General features: G+C 43.0%; 1 protein-coding gene across 3 annotated transcripts in view; it reads right to left on the bottom strand.

Moving 5' to 3' along the window:
* The window catches only part of DIAPH1 (diaphanous related formin 1), a 218,675-nt gene that overhangs the window by 25,651 nt on the left and 173,958 nt on the right, over positions 1-19,066 (bottom strand). For all 3 annotated transcript variants that reach the window (XM_044281006.1, XM_044281004.1, XM_044281005.1), the window contains 2 exons: positions 5,164-5,259; positions 3,048-3,142 (listed from right to left, as the gene is read on the bottom strand). In XM_044281006.1, the coding sequence (XP_044136941.1) occupies positions 3,048-3,142; positions 5,164-5,259 (191 nt within the window). The remainder of the gene's footprint in view (positions 1-3,047; positions 3,143-5,163; positions 5,260-19,066) is intronic.

Here is a 19,066-nt window from a genome sequence, read left to right as displayed (position 1 = left end):
CATCTCGATTGGGTTCAGGTCCGGTGACTGTGGAGGCCAGGTCATCTGGCGCAGCACCCCATCACTCTCCTTCATGGTCAAATAGCCCTTACACAGCCTGGAGGTGTGTTTGGGGTCATTGTCCTGTTGAAAAATAAATGATGGTCCAACTAAACGCAAACCGGATGGAATAGCATGCCGCTGCAAGATGCTGTGGTAGCCATGCTGGTTCAGTATGCCTTCAATTTTGAATAAATGCCCAACAGTGTCACCAGCAAAGCACCCCCACACCATCACACCTCCTCCTCCATGCTTCACGATGGGAACCAGGCATGTAGAGTCCATCCGTTCACCTTTTCTGCGTCGCACAAAGACACGGTGGTTGGAACCAAAGATCTCAAATTTGGACTCATCAGACCAAAAGCACAGATTTCCACTGGTCTAATGTCCATTCTTTGTGTTCTTTAGCCCAAACAAGTCTCTTCTGCTTGTTGCCTGTCCTTAGCAGTGGTTTCCTAGCAGATAATCTACCATGAAGGCCCGATTCACACAGTCTCCTCTTAACAGTTGTTCTAGAGATGGGTCTGCTGCTAGAACTCTGTGTGGCATTGACCTGGTCTCTAATCTGAGCTGCTGTTAACCTGCAATTTCTGAGGCTGGTGACTTGGATGAACTTCTCCTCCGCAGCAGAGGTGACTCTTGGTCTTCCTTTCCTGGGGCGGTCCGCATGTCAGCCAGTTTCTTTGTAGCGCTTGATGGTTTTTGTGACTGCACTTGGGGACACTTTCAAAGTTTTCCCAATTTTTCGGACTGACTGACCTTCATTTCTTAAAGTAATGATGGCCACTCGTTTTTCTTTACTTAGCTGCTTTTTTCTTGCCATGATACAAATTCTAACAGTCTATTCAGTAGGACTATCAGCTGTGTATCCACCTGACTTCTCCACAATGCAACTGATGGTCCCAACCCCATTTATAAGGCAAGAAATCCCACTTATTAAACCTGACAGGGCACACCTGTGAAGTGAAAACCATTTCAGGTGACTACCTCTTGAAGCTCATCAAGAGAATGCCAAGAGTGTGCAAAGCAGTAATCAAAGCAAAAGGTGGCTACTTTGAAGAACCTAGAATATGACATATTTTCAGTTGTTTCACACTTTTTTGTTATGTTTATAATTCCACATGTGTTAATTCATAATTTTGATGCCTTCAGTGTGAATCTACAATTTTCATAGTCATGAAAATAAAGAAAACTCTTTGAATGAGAAGGTGTGTCCAAACTTTTGGTCTGTACTGTACATGTTCATCACCGCTTGAGTATCCAATGCATTCACCAACGAGCTCCCAGTATTTATTAAAGGGATTGGCCACTTTCTGGTTATTGTTGACCAATATGTTTGTAAGAGGTCTATATGGCACTTACTAATATAACTTTTGTTGAAATTCTGCACCATTTTCTATATTTCAATAGGCATGTCCCTTTGTTTACCAAGTCTTTTGTGCTGTACACACAGGGGTTCTGTCCAAAACATGACTGATGATAGAGAGTCCCATGACTGGGCAAATCATCTCGAAGTGATGTCTCCTCCATTCAAATACTCTGCACCTGAAACCTGCCTGTGAAATGTTGGGAGATTAGTGCAAGTGTAGTGTATTTGAATGGAGAAGACATCACTTGGAAGTGATTTGCCTGGTCACAGGACCCTCCATCTGTGGTCATCTTATGGACAGGACCTCTATGCTGACAACACAGAAGAAGATTTCCCTAATGAGAGTTAAAGGGAACCTGTCACCAGTTTTATGGTGTCCTAACTAAGGGCAACATAAATAAGTGACGGATTCTCTTAGCAAAATGCTGGGTCACTTTCTTTAATTGACCCAGTCAATCTGCCAACATCTTGTATTGAAAAGCTCCAACTGATAATGATGAGTCCTGAATATTCATGAGCTCCTGACTCTCCCCGCCTACCTGCTGCTGATTGACAGTTATTTTTAAAAAAATGCTGCACTCACTGACATCACGCTGGACTCAAATCAGCACATTAGCATGCAGCATTTTTGTGTGTATATTATGAGGCAACCAGCTGTCACACCAGTGACAAAGGCACTTTTTAGTAGTTAATGATTGTATGTAATTAGTTAGATTATAATCAAATATCCACATGACAGGTTCCCTTTAAATAAAATATTGCAAATGGCACAGAATATCAACAAAGGCTATACTAGCAATTGCCATATAGTCATTTTACATACACGTTGGTCACAAGGAGCCAGAAACTACTTTAATTATTAAACTTCATATAGCATCTAAGATGTTGTCCCTGGGACATACTGAAAGTAGTGATACAAGACTATGTTGAGTCACCATACAACCCTATGTCCAAATACATCTGAATTGTTGCAGTGCTTTAGGAGTTAATGGGAACCTGTCATGGCATGTTGCTGCTGGGCACATTACACTGCTTTTAAACGTATTTTTCTTAAAACATTTTCCTGAAATAAAAAGTTGATATTTTGGCCTCACCTGAGGTCAGCGTGGAACAAGGACATTAGTGTATTGTCAGTCGAACTCAACACCTCTCAACTCTCCCTCAACAGACGATAGACTGAATATTTTAGCCTCTTCCCCATTAAAAACACATACACGCTTGGTCAAACATTTAGGGGAATCGGGAGGGACAGACATCTGCCGAATGACTGTTCGGCTGACAGTTATTGCCTGTGTATGGCCAGCTTTAGACCCACACTTTCAAGATGTTTATATGCAAATTGGAAAAAATGCAAACTTGCTGTGATTTACTACAAAAACCTCAATAAGGTGTCAGCAATTCATTCAAGTGACAGTCCACACGTGGTCCGACATCTCTTCCTCTACAAGTAGTCATGTGACCGGCGACCGTGTAACTTCACACTACTGCTTTCCTCAGGTTCCAACACTAGTCCAACAGTCCCACTACACTGTGCTGAAGCATACATATATCCCACAGAGGGCTTGAGCAAGACTGTCATTGTAAACATTTCTGTAATGAGAAAAAAAACTTAAATAAAGTAAGAAAGCAAAACACTTACTGAGACCAAAGATTCTGTCAGCACTTCTTCATTAACTTCAAGGATGACATTTTTTATTTCCTCATAGGGCATACGATATGAGCCCAAGTAAATTGCTGTGCAAGAGAAAAACACATTATGCAGTAGCTGCACAAAGTTATATAGAATGCAAACTATTACTACCTCAAGGCCCTTGACTAGCAAGTACCATCTATGGTCAAGTTGTGTTTAGTCTTCAGTTCCTGCAGGGAGTACATGTGCCTGACAATCAGCTCAGGAGAAGTGCGTAGTGCCCTGTTTTTTCACAGGGCATAATGTATTAGACTAAGGCCCCTTTCACACGGGCAGGAATTCCATGCGGGTGCAATGCGTGAAGTGAACGCATTGCACCCACACTGAATCCGGACCCATTAATTTCAATGGGGCTGTACAGATGAGCGGTGATTTTCACACATCATTTGTGCGTTGCGTGAAAATCGCAGCATGCTCTATAGGCCTCTTTCGCACGGGCGTTGCAGGAAAAGATGTGAGTGCGTTGCAGGAAAAGTGCAAAGCGTTTTAATGTGTTTTGCATGCGCGTGAGAAAAATCGGCATGTTTGGTACCCAGACCTGAATCTGGACTTCGTCACAGAAGTTCGGGTTTGGGATCAGATTTTATTATTTTCCCTTATAACATGGTTATAAGGGAAAATAATAGCATTCTTATTACAGAATGCTAAGTAAAACGCGTTGCACTCGCGGGGAAAAATCTCGCCTTTTCCCGCAACGCCCTTGTGGACCCAGCCTAAGTGGAAACTTTCTTACATTTCCTTAATATGCTATGCCAAGTCCTGGGCAAGTCACAAGCTGTGGGCTGAACAGAAGTTGTGACACACTCAACCACACTTGGCTAAACTTTATTGTGATGGCTGGAGAGAACAGCTGGAAGATCTACTGAACCTCCCCATCTGCTTCATTGTCTTGTATGTTCTTTGTAAACTGAAATGTCTACCATGCCTGCCTCGATCAAGGTTGTAACAAATCTTTCAAGGTCGATAGAGTTAGTGTGAATTGTCTGATGTTAGAAAACAACAAAATAATATACCTCATTAAGAAAACTGAACATTGTTAGCCACGGAATTACAGGTAAATATAGTGAACAAACAATGTGAGGCAAAAATCCCATGGAAAAAAGCAAAAGACTGTCCAAAATTCCAACAAAAGACAGCTGAAAAAAAATCTCTGGGGCATGTCGCCAGTGTGCTGGGTTGTTTTTACATCAATATCTGCAGAATTTATTTTCTGGCTACTAAAGAATTTTATGATGCTCCTAGATTGGTCTAACAAGTCTCCGGTAACGTGTCCACCTGAGAAATCACATATTTACTGTCTACTGTCAGAGTTTATTCATTCTTTCATCAAACACCATTCACGTCAAGGAAAAAAATATGCACAGTTTTTGAGGTATGCTGTGGATTTTAAAATCCAAAGTATGCCCTCTACTTTAGATTTTTTTTTTCTGGATTTTGCCATGGATTCCAAAAAGGATTGAAACTGTTGCAAAAGCCAATTTGTGACCGTATACTTAATGGAAAGGTCCTTCAGTATCTGAACATTCCCTTAGAGAAAAATCAAGGCAGAAATCCTAGAGCTTTGATTCTAAGCCTGTGGTACATGCCAGGTTTCTTGTGGGTACTTCCTTTATAGGTGTTATCCTGGAGTAATCAATATCAGATTGGAGGGGGTCCGACATTTGGGAACCCCACCGATCAGCTGTTTGAAGAGGTCGGGCGCTTCATGAGCTACGAAGCCTCTTCCTAGGCCGTGTGACATCACCATACGTCGGTCACGTGGCCTACTTGAGCTATTAGAATAGGGCTGAGCTTCAATAACAAGCAAGGCAGGTATACAATGTACAGCACTGTGCATGGTAAGCTGCCGGGAGCTTGACCGGTGCAGCGGCGGCGAAACTTTGACCCTCGCCGATGTGATAATGATGACCTATCCTGAGGATAGGTCATCATTTGTCATTTCCTGGATAACCCCTTTAAATATACAGAACTGCTTATGATGACAGAAGAGAGGACTTTGACGTAATTTTGGTGGAGGAATGTTGAGAAACACTGGCCTAAAGCATTAAACACCACAGAAACATACACAGATTCTGGGCAGTCTTTGAATCCAATACTTTGATTTCTTTTGCCTTTTTCTTTGGTGGGGCTTTCGTATCATCGACATCTTGTTCTTTCTTCGCTGTAGAAAAAAAAAAAGAGGAAGGGGTTAATATAACAGGATACCTGAAAACTTAATCCTGTACATTTCCATAGAATTTCAGTCCAATTTATGCAAAACCATCCAAACCGCACAATAAACCAACACCCAAGCATTTCAATCTGGGATATAAAGGGCACACCTGTATGGCATGGCCCATAGAGAACAGGCTCAGTAACATTGTGAAAGGCTATAACTAGCTCTTATATGTATGGACCTCAATACTCTTCACTAGTGAAAGGGACCATCTGATGTTACCTACCAACAGTTTTGCAATGAGAAATCTTTATGCTTTTCAGTGACTGACCATATCCTATCTTTTTCATTAAAGGGGTATTCCGGAATTCGAATACGGATGACCTGTCCTTAAGATAGGTCAGCAATATCATATTTGTGTGGGGGGGCAACACCTCTGAGCGCAGCCTTCCCTTCATTGTTTACCTGCTCACCATCAACAGTGCAGTAATGAGCATGTGTAACTACAAGGGACGGCTCTGTAGTATACACTTGAATAGGAAGAAGCTGTCCTATAGAAGTGGGTAATTACACCTGCACACCACTGCGATGTAGATGGCGAGTAGGTACACAATGAAGGGAGGGCTGCACTAGCAGCTGGTCATGGGGGTGCCAGGTGATCTGATACTGATGACCTGTTCTGAGGACAGGTCATCAATATTCAAATCCCAGAAAAGCCCTTTAATTAAAATCAGTAATACAGTATATAGAACAGTAGGGCAACATTTGAGGTAATCCAATTACATGTTAAAATTCAACCTGATCTCACACACACAATAGATTGCATTTAAGAAGGGGGTGACCCACAACCAACATTTTTCACCTATCCACAGGATAAGTGATAGATTGCTGTGACCCTAACAGATCATGAGAACAGGGGTCCACAAGCCCTCTATATGAATGCAGCAGTAGTGCCTATGCATGGGACTGCTGGAGATGGCCATGCGTGTTGTACTCGACAGCCCAACAGACAGTGAACGGAGCAGTGGTCACGCATGTGCGCTTATGGATAGATGATGAGTGTGGTTCGTCCTCAACACGTTTCAGGTTACATATGTGAGTAACATATGCAATTGTGTATACTGTTGCTGTATACTTACAAGTGCTCTTATTCCATGCTGTATGTGCAGAGCACCCCAGGCAGGGACAGACACGTTTGTTCAAAATAAGTTATGAGACGCCATAATAAGTTTAGACTACAAGAAGAGTGTTCTGAAATGCAGAGATCCGGCAGGCTGTTCCCTGCCAGAACAGCCTGCTGGATCCTAAGCGCTAGTGTGAAACTAGCCTTAAAAGGCACATCATAATGTGCAGAGAGCGGAAACATGTTTGGGGAGATGTATAAAGCTAAAGGAAAAATGCGGTTAGCATCCAATCACAGTATAACCTTCATTTCTCTGCGTGCTTTGTAGTGACTCTCATAGGGCTAGTTCACACGGCGGATATTGCCAAGGTGAAATCCGCTGTGTATTCCGTGGTGCAGAAACCCCACTGGCTTCTGGTGCAGTGTTTTTATTTGAATGCTGCAGACAAGCTCACGGTATAATTGAATGGAACTAAACTGCTAGCAGACGGCGGCCAGGGTTTCCACGTGGACCTGTCCTTACTTGGTGTGGTTCTAAACGGTTGTTGCATGAAGTGCACTGTTGCCTCCCATTGTGAACAGGGTCTTAGACCGTTTTCATAAAATGTGCCCCATTGTCTCAAGCATAATACAGGATCAATTTAGTCCATAACTTTATTTTTATATAACTACCAGACTACTATGGGAATGTCTGGAATTTTCTGCCATATCTAGAATAGATTATAATAATTCACATATGTTAAACATTGTGACAGGGCTTGTATGGCATAGGAAAACCCTATATGGGCCTCTGAGTATTTTATGGCTGATCTAAATGCACAACATACCAGAAGAAAACTGTATACATTACAGGGAGGGAGGGCACATACGGTAATACAGTCAAAAAGGGCCTTTCCCTAGCAACTAAATCAGCACATTCCCCATTCAACCTTCCTGTAGATATTCCTACAAAGATTAAATGAGGGGGGAGCCCTGTTCTATACCCATTGCACTGGTTAAGAGCCAAAAGGTCTCGTTGTGTGTTGGGGTCGAGCGTCTATGTGGTAGCCACTGAGTTCCCAGGGAGTCACCCAGCCACACAACTATCCCTACACTTTATTTGGCATGGTCATAAAAAACAGCAATGAGGTGAGCAGTAGACGAGGATGCCGAGGTCCCATCATATTTTCTATACAATGCATTATATCATGTTATTACTGAACTCAAGAGTTGTTACTCATCCTCTGTAGGATGTGAAATGTACACTGGCACATGTCCTTCATCCTGTCAGGAAGCCATGTGCTTACACTCCAGGGACTAGCGGAACAATGCTCCACAGCTGCCATTCACATCTATCTGAAGACCATGCCGGAAACAGGAAGAGTCACTTCCATTTACTACTTCCAGAAGGAAGCCGTTGTGCTGTAACCCTACATGGTTGCTGTAGGAAACATCCAGCATGAGTGATAAAGTGTCTAATCTCAGGATAAGGTCCCATCACAACATCACCACACAGGAAAGAATAGTTTCTTCTCTTAGTTAGATACGGACACAACTTACACTATCCACAGTAGGTGGTAGAGATGATGTAAGCTTGGACCGGCTTTTTAGACCCACACCAGATTAATCACAGGGGCTCAGGCTGGATGATAAATCTGATGCAGGATTTCTCCGACTCCATACCAACTATTGGTTGGCTTACTTTGTCAGAATTTTATTCTAGAATTGTGCTGAAATTTTGGTGCAAAATGGGTCATCTTATGCCTACCTCTTTCCCATGAAGATCCAACCAGTTTTTGTTACACCCCACTGCCTTGTCCAGAATGTGGGAAAAAAAGCATAGAAACCCTAGATGCACAATTTTTTTTGTGACAGATTTTTAGGGCAGATACATTACTGAATATGGACCATAGTTTAGAAGTCCAGTATATTTATGAAGAGAACGCTCCTAACAATTCTCCCTTCACTTGCGAACCTGTCAATCACTGATGTAGGAGGAGCACTTTCCTCATGGACATACTGGACTAACAAATTATAAAATTGCATCATATCCCTTGTGCAGCTTTGGCTAATAGAGGAGACCAGTCCCCACTTAAGCCAGCATAGCTTGATGACAGGTCTGCCACCAATCCTGATGTCTTTTTTTTTAGTAAGCCATCAATGAATTGTTAGCAGTTTGCTTTGAAGGTCCATCTGGGTTTTACCAATGTCACTATCCAACCACTGGGAATGCAAGTAGACTCTAAAACAGACATGTCAAGTTAAAGAAGTTGTCTCACCTCAGACATTGGGGGCATAAGGCTAATAATGTCTCTGGGACTCGCACCTATCTTTAGAACAGAGCCCGCAAATTGACGCAGGTGCACCATTAATGCAAGGCCGCCCTCCATTCATTCCTATGGGAGTGTTGCATTTAGCTGAATGTTGGTTTGGCCATTTCTGTCAGACCCATAGAAGTGACTGGAACAGTGGCCACTCTTTCGCGGTGTACTTCCCATTCATTTTAAAGGGTATATTCGGTGCTCGCATAAAAACTAATAGAGTGCAGCACATGCACAGTGCGCCTTTCTTAACTTTGCAGGATCCGATTAAAAGATAGGTGCGGGTCCCACCTCTAGGAAGAGGTGATATGCCCCCAATGTCTAAGGTGAGATAACCCCTTTAACAGGTCTTCTTTAAAGGGAGTTTTTCACCAGGAAATTCACTGTTAAACTAGGCACAGTAAGGGAAATTTATCAAGACTAGTGTTCCCATACGCCAGTCTTGATCTCCCTGCGATGGAGTAAGATGCACCAAATCCAACAGGCTGTGCATAGCCCCTTTGCAAGACTATTCAAAAGTCAGACATGATGGCGTAAATATGGTGTGCACCATATTGTGCAACTTTTTTACATCATTACTATGGCGTAAACCCTTTGATAAATCAGATTAAGATAAATGAATGCACAGAGCAAAGCTCAAGGAGAACTAGTGGGTGCATCCGGCCGCACTGACAGGATTTAACCCCTCAGGTGCCGCGATCAAGGCTGATTGCGGCACCTGTGAAGTGATGTGGCTCCATCTTCCTTCCAATCGGAGCCCCCACAGTGAAACTGCGGGGCTCCGATCGGTTGCCATGGCAGCCTGGAAGCTGCTGAAGCGATCAAGGCCTGCCATGGCTTACTCCATTCTGAGCTATGCACCAGGCATAGCGCTGAATGGAAAGTGTAAAAATCCTATTCACCGTAATAGATCTCTATTATGGTGAATAGGAGAGGGGATCAAAAAAGCCCATGTACAAGGACCCTATGAGGGCTAATCATTTATTTATTTTTTTTAAACAAAAGGTAAAAAAAAAAAAAAATATATTAAATGTTTGAATCACTCCCCTTTCCCAATTTTACATATAAAAATACATAAATAATAAAATAAAAAAATAAACATATTGGATATCGCCACGTCCGAAAATGTCTGAACGCCGTGATGTCAAAACCCCAAAAACCTTGGTGGAATTCTGTTTTATTTTGCCACACAAATATTTGTTTTTCCTTTTTTCTAATACAAGACATGGTAAATTAAATGGTGGCATTAAAAAAATGCATCTTGTCCTGCAAAAAATAAGACCTCATATAGCTATGTGAACGGAAAAATAAAAAAGTTATGGCTTTTGGAACATAAGGGGGGAAAATAAATCAAAAATGTCAAAATGAAAATAGGCCTGGTCTTGAAGGGGTTAAAGGCAGCGCCAGCTGTGATAAGATATAAAAACGTTCTTTGCAAATGTGTTAATAGAAAATATTAGAAGCAGATCAAAGGCAGATCGCAGAGAATAAGCTCAGAAGGAACAGCTGGCTGCCATCCGGCTGATACAAGTGGCTGGCACTCTGCAGGCAGCTGCCACAGTCATCGTGTGTGCAACATCTGCAGCAGATTACAGGGGGCAGAGCGGTCATAGCCAGTCATAGCCAGCTAGTCAATGATACATTACAGCATGGGTCAGCTGAAGCCAAAGAGCAGCTAATGAATATTTCATCACATGCAGCCCTGCATTAACTACACAGAATAGCCCAGTGGGTACAGATGGATGGGCAGGGGGCACGGCTCACAGATTCTACAGATCCCTTTTTCTCTTCAGGTCATGTTTTCGGTTCACGATGCTTTCGCCATGAGCCTGTGGTACAGGATTAGTCATGCCCTGTCCTCTGCAGAGATTACAGGATATGCTGACACATTCTCCCCTCCCCGCCCCCCCCCCCCCCTCACTGGGTAGCATTGCTGTGAAATCCGTTTTACTGCCTGCGTCATTCACACAAAATGGAGAGTACACTTAAAATGGCCCAGTGCTAAAAACTCTGCAGTGCAGCTCAAGTGCACACCCCTGCTGTCCAAATGAGGGAACTGCACGCAAGCCATTTCTCCGGGATCAACGTCCCATGTAATTCTATTTACAGGCCAAACTGAAGCAGGACGTGAACGAGCAGAAGCCCCCCGGGCAGGGGCGTAGCTATAGGGGGTGCAGAGGTAGCAGTCGCTACCGGGCCCAGGAGCCTGAGGGGGCCCAAATACCCTTGTGCTGCATAAGAAGACACACAAAGCACTGAGGGAAGGGGGGCCCAAGTCTAACTCTTGCACCAGGGCCCATGAGCCTTTAGCTACGCCCCTGCCCCCGGGGTACAGCTTTCTGCAAAGAAAGGACTAGTCTTAGCTGACAGAAAGTAGAAACAACCTCTCTACTGTTCTCAGGAGTGTGTGACTAGTTAGGGAAACCTCCTAAACAGGAATCCCATGCTGGAATCAGATTGCTGGCCGTCTTCCACACCAAGAAGCTATGATTTGTTACTCTTAATGCTCCCTTTATTAGGCCCCACATAATGCTTCTATTGTGTGGGCAAAACCAAAGTACAGCTGCTGTGCCATTCTCCTTTCATGAGTCACCGAGACACTTTTACAAAGAAAGAAACCGCCATCTGACCTGCGTCTGTGCTGCTGCTCACAAAACATAAAAGTATATATAAAACCGTAACTGAAAGCCGCGCACTACACAGAAATGTAACCAATAATCATAGAATATATACAAGCAACCCGCAAAAATCATACTCCTCATACATGTCCAGTATACAAGGTGGAGGGGGTGACCTGCTACAGGTGGTTTACTATGGGTCAGATGTATCTAAGCTGTAGGCACCTCGACCTCTAGGAATAAAGGTGGGGAAATAAGGGTGCAAGCCCACATTGGGGACAAGGAATGAAGCGAATGGGGAAAATCACCTATACAGTACTGTGGTATATGTAGGTGCTATATAAGCAACAGGGAATAAATCTCAGCACACTGCTGACAGAAATGAGAGGAGTTCCTGACCCTCAGTGATACACATTCCGTGTATACAGTGCAATCCCTTATTAGGCTGATGATCACAGATGACATTGCACAGTATACACGTAACCCAATCTGTGGGGCGCGGGAGGCTGGGAAATCTCTGCAGTCAGCACATCATTGTTTCTATAATAAACATGGCGCCTTCCTGCTTTTGTCAGTGTGGAGGAGGAGGACAGGGTGGGGTAGGGAGAGGGGGGGGGTCACAGCTACACGGTGGAAAGTAGGCCGTGCGGTCTCCATGGCGACTGATAGTCAGCCAATCCCAGCCAACTGACATCACTGCAGTCATCCGAGCCAAACGTAGCTCAACTGCGCACACCTGGTGGCTGAAAAGTGGAAATGCAGCTCAGGATAAAAATAAGGTTTTATTTGTATAAAACTGCAAAGAAATATCAGAATAAAACAGGGAATGCACTTCTATGAAGTACACACTGCTTCTATAGTCCCTGTACATAAAAATGGGTCAGAAAGACAAACCTACTGTCATGTCCAGCGACTTCTACTCCTCTATTATACACAACAATAATGAAGATTATACTGTTACAACTATAAAGTATCCAGAGACCCCTGAAGTTATTAGCCACACAGTAGAACAATTATTTCACGTACCTTTGATTATACTGCTAGAAATAATATTAAACATTACATCAAATTATATGACTAGGAGCTCTTTCACACGACCGTATATTTTTGTCCAGCAATTTTGCGGAACGAGTGCGGACCCATTCATTTCAATGGGGCCACAAATTATGTGGACAGCACCATCATGTGCTGTCCGCATCCGTACTTCTGTTCTTTGGCACCAAATAAAAAGGTAGAACGCGTCCTATTCTTGTCCGTAACTGCGGACGAGAATAATTATTTCTATCATAGGGCTGGCATTCCTGTAGAACGCACACGGTCTGTATCTGTGTTTCATGGATCCGCAATTTGCGGACCCCAGAATACATATGGTCGTCTGAATGAGCCCTAATATGTAGATGAGGTGATCTGCAGATAAAATGATAGTCTATACCATTTTATCTAGTGTCATATATCGTATATGTCTTTCAGGCATGGAATTACAAAATCATGTACAATCAGGCTCAAACTAATGTCAAAGCATGCTGCTTATTTGTATATATATATGGTATATTTCATATAACCAGCCCAGATTTTATCTAGAAATTAAGACACAGCAGGAAGAAATACAAATAAAAGTGTCAACTTGAGGAATATGTCAGTATTTAGCCCTAAAATTTCCATCAAGCCCTTTGCACACCTCAAACATGTACATCACAAGTGCATAAGAAGTGTGTGGAGGTCAGCTGGCATCTGTCTGCAGCAGCTGGGATCAGAAATCACTCCAATCCTGTCCATTTAGGCCTCTTTCACACGAGAGCGTATTCCGCACGGGTGCAATGCGTGACATGAACACATTGCACCCGCACTGAATCCGGACCCATTCATTTCTACGGGGCTGTGCACACGAGCAGTGATTTTCACGCATCACATGCGTTGCATGAAAATCGCAGCATGTTCTATATTCTGCGTTTTTCACGCAATGCAGGCCCCATAGAAGTGAATGGGACTGCGTGAAAATGACAAGCATCCGCAAGCAACTGTGGATGCAGTGCGATTTTCACGCACAGTTGCTAGGAGACGATTGGGATGGAAACCTGATCATTATTATTTTCCCTTATAACATGGTTATAAGGGGAAAAAAAATAGCATTCTGAATACAGAATGCATAGTACAATAGTGCTGGAGGGGTGATGGATCATGTGACGGACCATGTGATGACCACAGGTCCTTTTCCTGTACACAGCAAAGAAGACGACAGAAGAGATGCCGGCTGCGCGAACAAGTGGATTAAGGTGAGTTACATTTTTTTTTTTTTTTTTTTTTTTTTTAACCCCTCCAGCCCTATCTGTATTCAGAATGCTATTATTTTATATTTATATTAACCATGTTATAAGGGAAAATAATACAATCTACACAACACCTAACCCAAACGTCTGTGAAGAAGTCCGGGTTCGGGTCTGGGTACCAAACATGCAGATTTTTTTCATGCGCATGCAAAACACATTACAATGTTTTGCACCCCGCGCGGGAAAAAACGCAAACATGGAAAGCAATCGCAGTGAAAACTGACTTGTTTTAGTGTCAGAATCGCACCATTTTCCCTGAACGCATCCGGCCCCAATCCGCAACGCCCGTGTGAAAGAGGCCTTAACCACTGAGATGTCCCCTCCGATGTAGTTGTGGGGTGCCCAGCGGTTGTCATGGCTCACATGCCTGTCATGTTAGGACACCTGTTACACCCTACCTCTGAACCTTGTAAAACCAAAAGCAAAAAAACAAATAGCAGATCTGTAGATCTCCAATTTCTTAAAGACCTAGAATTTTAAATTTTTTCACAAAATATAACAGTACAGGATTTGGCTTGCACACTTGATAGTAGGAGGGTGTATATACTGCAGTATACTACCCTAAAAGCACACAGCTCAGTACTAGAAAGTTCTCCAACTTCTGTGCAGGAGCCTCCCTGATGAAGTCATATCAGCTTATGCCATTGCATAGGCATATAGCGACAGACATCACCCACTGACTCGGCAACTGGAGTCTGTGGTTGCCTTTAGATGGAGTCAACACCCAAGACATAAAATAATGTGCAGTTTGCTGTAAAGGTAGAAACAAGGGGGTAGCTGGGAATATTCTAATTTTAGCAGTAAACTATAGGGCTCCTGGGAATCCAATTCTTCAATAGGTACTTCCAAGTTAAGGGTCATAAAAAGGGGTACTGCATACTTCACTTCTGGATTTATTGAGGGACTATGAGCCAAGTATCAACCGATTCCCAAAATGAAGAACTGCGGTGCGTGTTAGAGTATGAATATCATTTTGGCACTGGCCAGAAAATATAACGGCTATCTTGAAGAAGCCTCATTTAGAAGACTAAAGTCCCCATTGGCCCAATCTGGCATTTTCAGGGCTGGCCATCAATCTAACGTGTATGTGGAGCACCCGACTCTCCCCCAACAGATGAGACCTGAATATTTTTACCTGATGCTTCTGTTCTCCTGGAAGGTAAGACACCACCAGAGGTGTCCGGCAGTACCTTTCTCCTCTCTACCCATCAAAAACACATACAGGTGAAACGCGAAAAATTTGAATATCGTGCAAAAGTCCATTTATTTCAGTAATGCAACTTAAAAGGAGTTGTATTAATGCAACTTAAAATTTGAATTTTGTGAAAAGGTTCAATATTCTAGGCTCAAAGTGTCACACTCTAGTCAGCTAATTAATCCATACCACCTGAGCAAAGGGGACCTGAGATTGTGACTTTGGGGTTTCAGAAGCTGTAAGCCATAATCATCCAGATTATAACAAATAAAGGCTTGAAATATCTCGCTTTCCACGTCGTAATGAGTCTCTCATATGTTAGTTTCACCTTTTAAGGGTACTTTCACACTTGCGGCAGATCCTGATCAGTCTTACAAATGCATTGAAATGCCGGATATGTCTTTCCAAGGTCATCTGGAAAAAATTATTCGGCATTTATTTTTTTTCACCTTTTTTTCGGTCTGTGCATATGGACGGATCCGGCATTCTGGTATTTGAATGCCGGAACCGGCACTAAAACATTCCTATGGAAAAAAAATGCCGGCAAGTGTTCAGTTTTTTTGGCCGGAGATAATACCGCAGCATGCTACGGTTTTTATCTCCGTCCTGAACAGTCAAAAAGACTGAACTGAAGACATCCTGATGCATCCTGAACGGATTGCTCTCCATTCAGAATGCATGGGGATAAAACTGATCAGTTCTTTTCCGGTATTGAGCCCCTAGGACGGAACTCTATGCCGGAAAAGAAAGACGCTAGTGCGAAAGTACCCTAAGTTGCATTACTGAAAAAAATGAACTTTGCACAATATTCACATTTTTGAAGTTTCACCTGTATATGCTCAACCAAACTGAGGCACTTATGTGTATGGAGGAGCTTGGAGATAGCTGTTCAAAAACGGTCCCTATTCCAGCCAGACTGAACAGTGATGTGGATGGAGATTTGAAAAACAAAACCGTGAATTTGAAATGCGTGTCAGAAAATCATCAACTGGGTGTTGGAGGCCCCTAAATGTTTAAAGACAACCAATGAGATATAAGATATCGCCCACTCATTCACTGTGCAGCAACAGTCATTACAGACTATGGCCGATTTATCAATGATTTCACAATTTCAGTGCTGAATCCGTAAAAGCTGTGAAAAGTCACAGTCAGTATTTGGAATGTATATAAGTGCTAACATGATAATATGTGACGTTCATGGACATATCTCTGCATAAAATTCATACAGTTAAGGAAAATCCACAAAAGCAAGCTGTATCACACAGGGAAACGTGTCTTGTATCTTGTTAGTTTTGTCTCCAGCATGGCTTACAATAAAGCTTGCTTAGTCAGGAAGGGGAAAAAAAAATAAAAGTGCGATTTCATCATCCTGACTCACACAGGGTGCGGCACAGGAGAAAAACAAGTCCTTGCTCCATCTGGTGTTCAAAAATGGGAACTGCAGAAATAAGTGCAAAATCAACATTAAAACATATTATTTTATTTTAAAAAATCCTGTAGCTTCATAATAAAGATATTTTTCTTGCTATTACTTCTTTGATAGTCTTGACTGAAAATGTATTTATCTACAGTGATTAATAGTTTTTTTTTATCATAAAACAGGTAGAAATGTGCATGGTTTTTGTAGGGCTATTCTACTGGACTTCTTGTCCAACAGCTGTGCACTGTCATTTGTCAGACCACAAAAGGGTGGCAGATTCTTCATGCATGTAGTGGAGTGCATGGAATGTTGTCTATGCATACACTGGTAGTAACTGGACCTCTCGCATACCAATCTATAAGACATTTTAGATCGTCAGAAAAAGCATGAAAAACCCATTGCATTAAAAAGTATTATGCAGTCTAATAACTAATACTTTTTAATACAATGTTAGGCTACTTTCACACTTGCATTCGGAGCGGATCCGTCTGGTATCTGCACAGACGGATCCGCTCCTATAATGCAAACGATGGTATCCGTTCAGAACGGATCCGTCTGCATTATATTTCAGAAAAAAGTCTAAGTCTAATTGTTAGTCAGACGGATCCGTCCAGACTTTACATTGAAAGTCAATGGGGGACGGATCCGTTTGAAATTGAACCATATTGTGTCAACATCGAACGGATCCGTCCCCATTGACATTCCGTTCGGCTCCGCACGCCCAGGCTGACACGAAAACGCTGCAAAAAGCGTTCTGGTGTCCGCCTGCTGAGCGGAAGGGAGGCGAAATGGAGCCATACTGATGCATTTTGAGTGGATCCGCATCCACTCAGAATGCATTGGGGCTGTACGGATCCGTTCGGGGCCGCTTGTGAGAGCCTTCAAACGGAACTCACAAGCAGAGCCCCGAACGCAAGTGTGAAAGTAGCCTTAGTTGCTATCGCTTTGCTTTATATTCAGAAGGTTCCTTTCTAAAAGTGACAGAAGAGCTCCATGTGTTACCAGCGAGCCACAACCAGCGGTAAGGCCAAATGATACATGAAGGGGGCTGTTTAACTTCAATGTAAGGCCCTGTTCACACATACTGGGTTTAAATAAACTATCTGGCATGGATTCCGTGCTGAAATCTGGATCATATCTGGCAACAATCTACATCCCACGCATATGTTTCTACATCCCTGATTCCCATGCAACTGAATTTTCAGGCAGATTTCTGAGCAGTGGATACAATCTACCATGGGAATAAGTAGCATGTTACTTATTTTCAATGCAAACGCCAAGGATGAGCCCCTTAAAAAGGGACTAGGTCATCTTGGACCAGTGCTTTTACCTACTGCAGGGGTCGGCAGCCTCCGCAACTCCGTTTATTGTGAAGTTACAACTCCCAGCATGCTGCATTCACTTTTAAGAGAATTTTCAGAACAGCTAAGCAAAGGTGCATGCTGGGAGTCATAGTTTCACCACAACTGGAGTGCTGGAGGTTCCTGAACTACAGTAAAACATGAATAGTACACATGACAAACCTGCCATTATTAATTCTCATCTCTATAGTCACTTCAGTTCCTCCGCTGTGCAGTGTAATGCCAGTGATCTCCATTTTGTACACAGGATCTGAAGTTCTCCCAATGCATTGCACTGCCAGTGTATTGTGGAGTCGGGTGTACTATTCAGGTGTCCATGCACGGTGGCTAGAACCGGTGCCTTGCAGTGTTGGGGTCCTAGGTTAAAATCCAACCACGGACAACATCTACATGGAGCATGTATGTTCTCCCTGTGTTTGTGCGAGTTTCCTCCGGGTTCCTCCCACACCCCAAAAACATACAAATAGGTAAATTCCTACAAAACTGACCCTAGTGTGGGTTGGGATCGTGTGGCTATATGGTAGCCACAGACTTCCCAGGGAGTTGCCCCAGCTATATAAACTTTCCCTGCGCTTTGAGTCCCTGTGAGAAAAGCAGATTACAAATGATTGTCAGGTCATGTTTGTCATGTATTACTGCAGTTAAAGAAAATGCCAGAGAAAAGTAAAAACCCCCGGCAGCTACAGTAAGTGTCGTAAGATAAAAAAAAGTGATACTTAGCACTTTTCTCTTCTGACACTTCCAGTATGCTCCAAGATGAGGTTTCTTTCTCTAGCTGTAATGGTGACATCCCGTGCACACCATGTCACTGCTGCAGACAATTACTGGTCTCAGTAGTCATGTCTAATACACTGTGGAGCCAGGGATAAATGGGATGCACTGTGATCTGGTATGCACAAGATGCCACTGCTGCAGCCAGGAAGATCACCGCTGCAGGGCCGAGGTGTGACACTGGAGGCGACAGGGTGAAAAAGTGCCAAGTATGTTTATTTAACTCGGACAACACTTAATAGGACTGGTCTGAGGTGACAGAGTTCCTCTAAATGACAATGGGGCAAATCCTCCGCTTCAGCACACATAGCAAAGGATCAGTCTTGGATTTCTGCTGCAGAAACACACACAGGAACAGAAAACAGGTGGACATTTTCTTCCATTTCCATGAAATCTCCAATATGCCCAATCCCTCTTTTCCCTGACATTGGGGGACATTTACTAGGCCATCATACACAAGGTCCTCGTCCAATATGATCCAGGCAGACTTGAGCTCCTTTAGGGCTCATTCAGACCGCCCTATGAATGAGTTTGCATCGGTTCCGTAATTTTATGGAACGAGTCCGGGCCCATTCATTTCAACAGGGGTGCAAAATAAAAATAATGATAATAATAATCTGTATTTATATAGCCCCACCCTATTCCGCAGTGCTTTACAAATTCATAGGGTTCATGTACGAAACAAAAGATGGTGGTTC

The sequence above is a fragment of the Bufo gargarizans genome, chromosome 2 (genome assembly GCF_014858855.1).
Source record: "Bufo gargarizans isolate SCDJY-AF-19 chromosome 2, ASM1485885v1, whole genome shotgun sequence".
Taxonomy (NCBI): Eukaryota; Metazoa; Chordata; class Amphibia; order Anura; family Bufonidae; genus Bufo; species Bufo gargarizans.
Note: the sequence above shows the minus strand (reverse complement) of the source record. Positions and strands in the feature narration are given on the sequence as shown.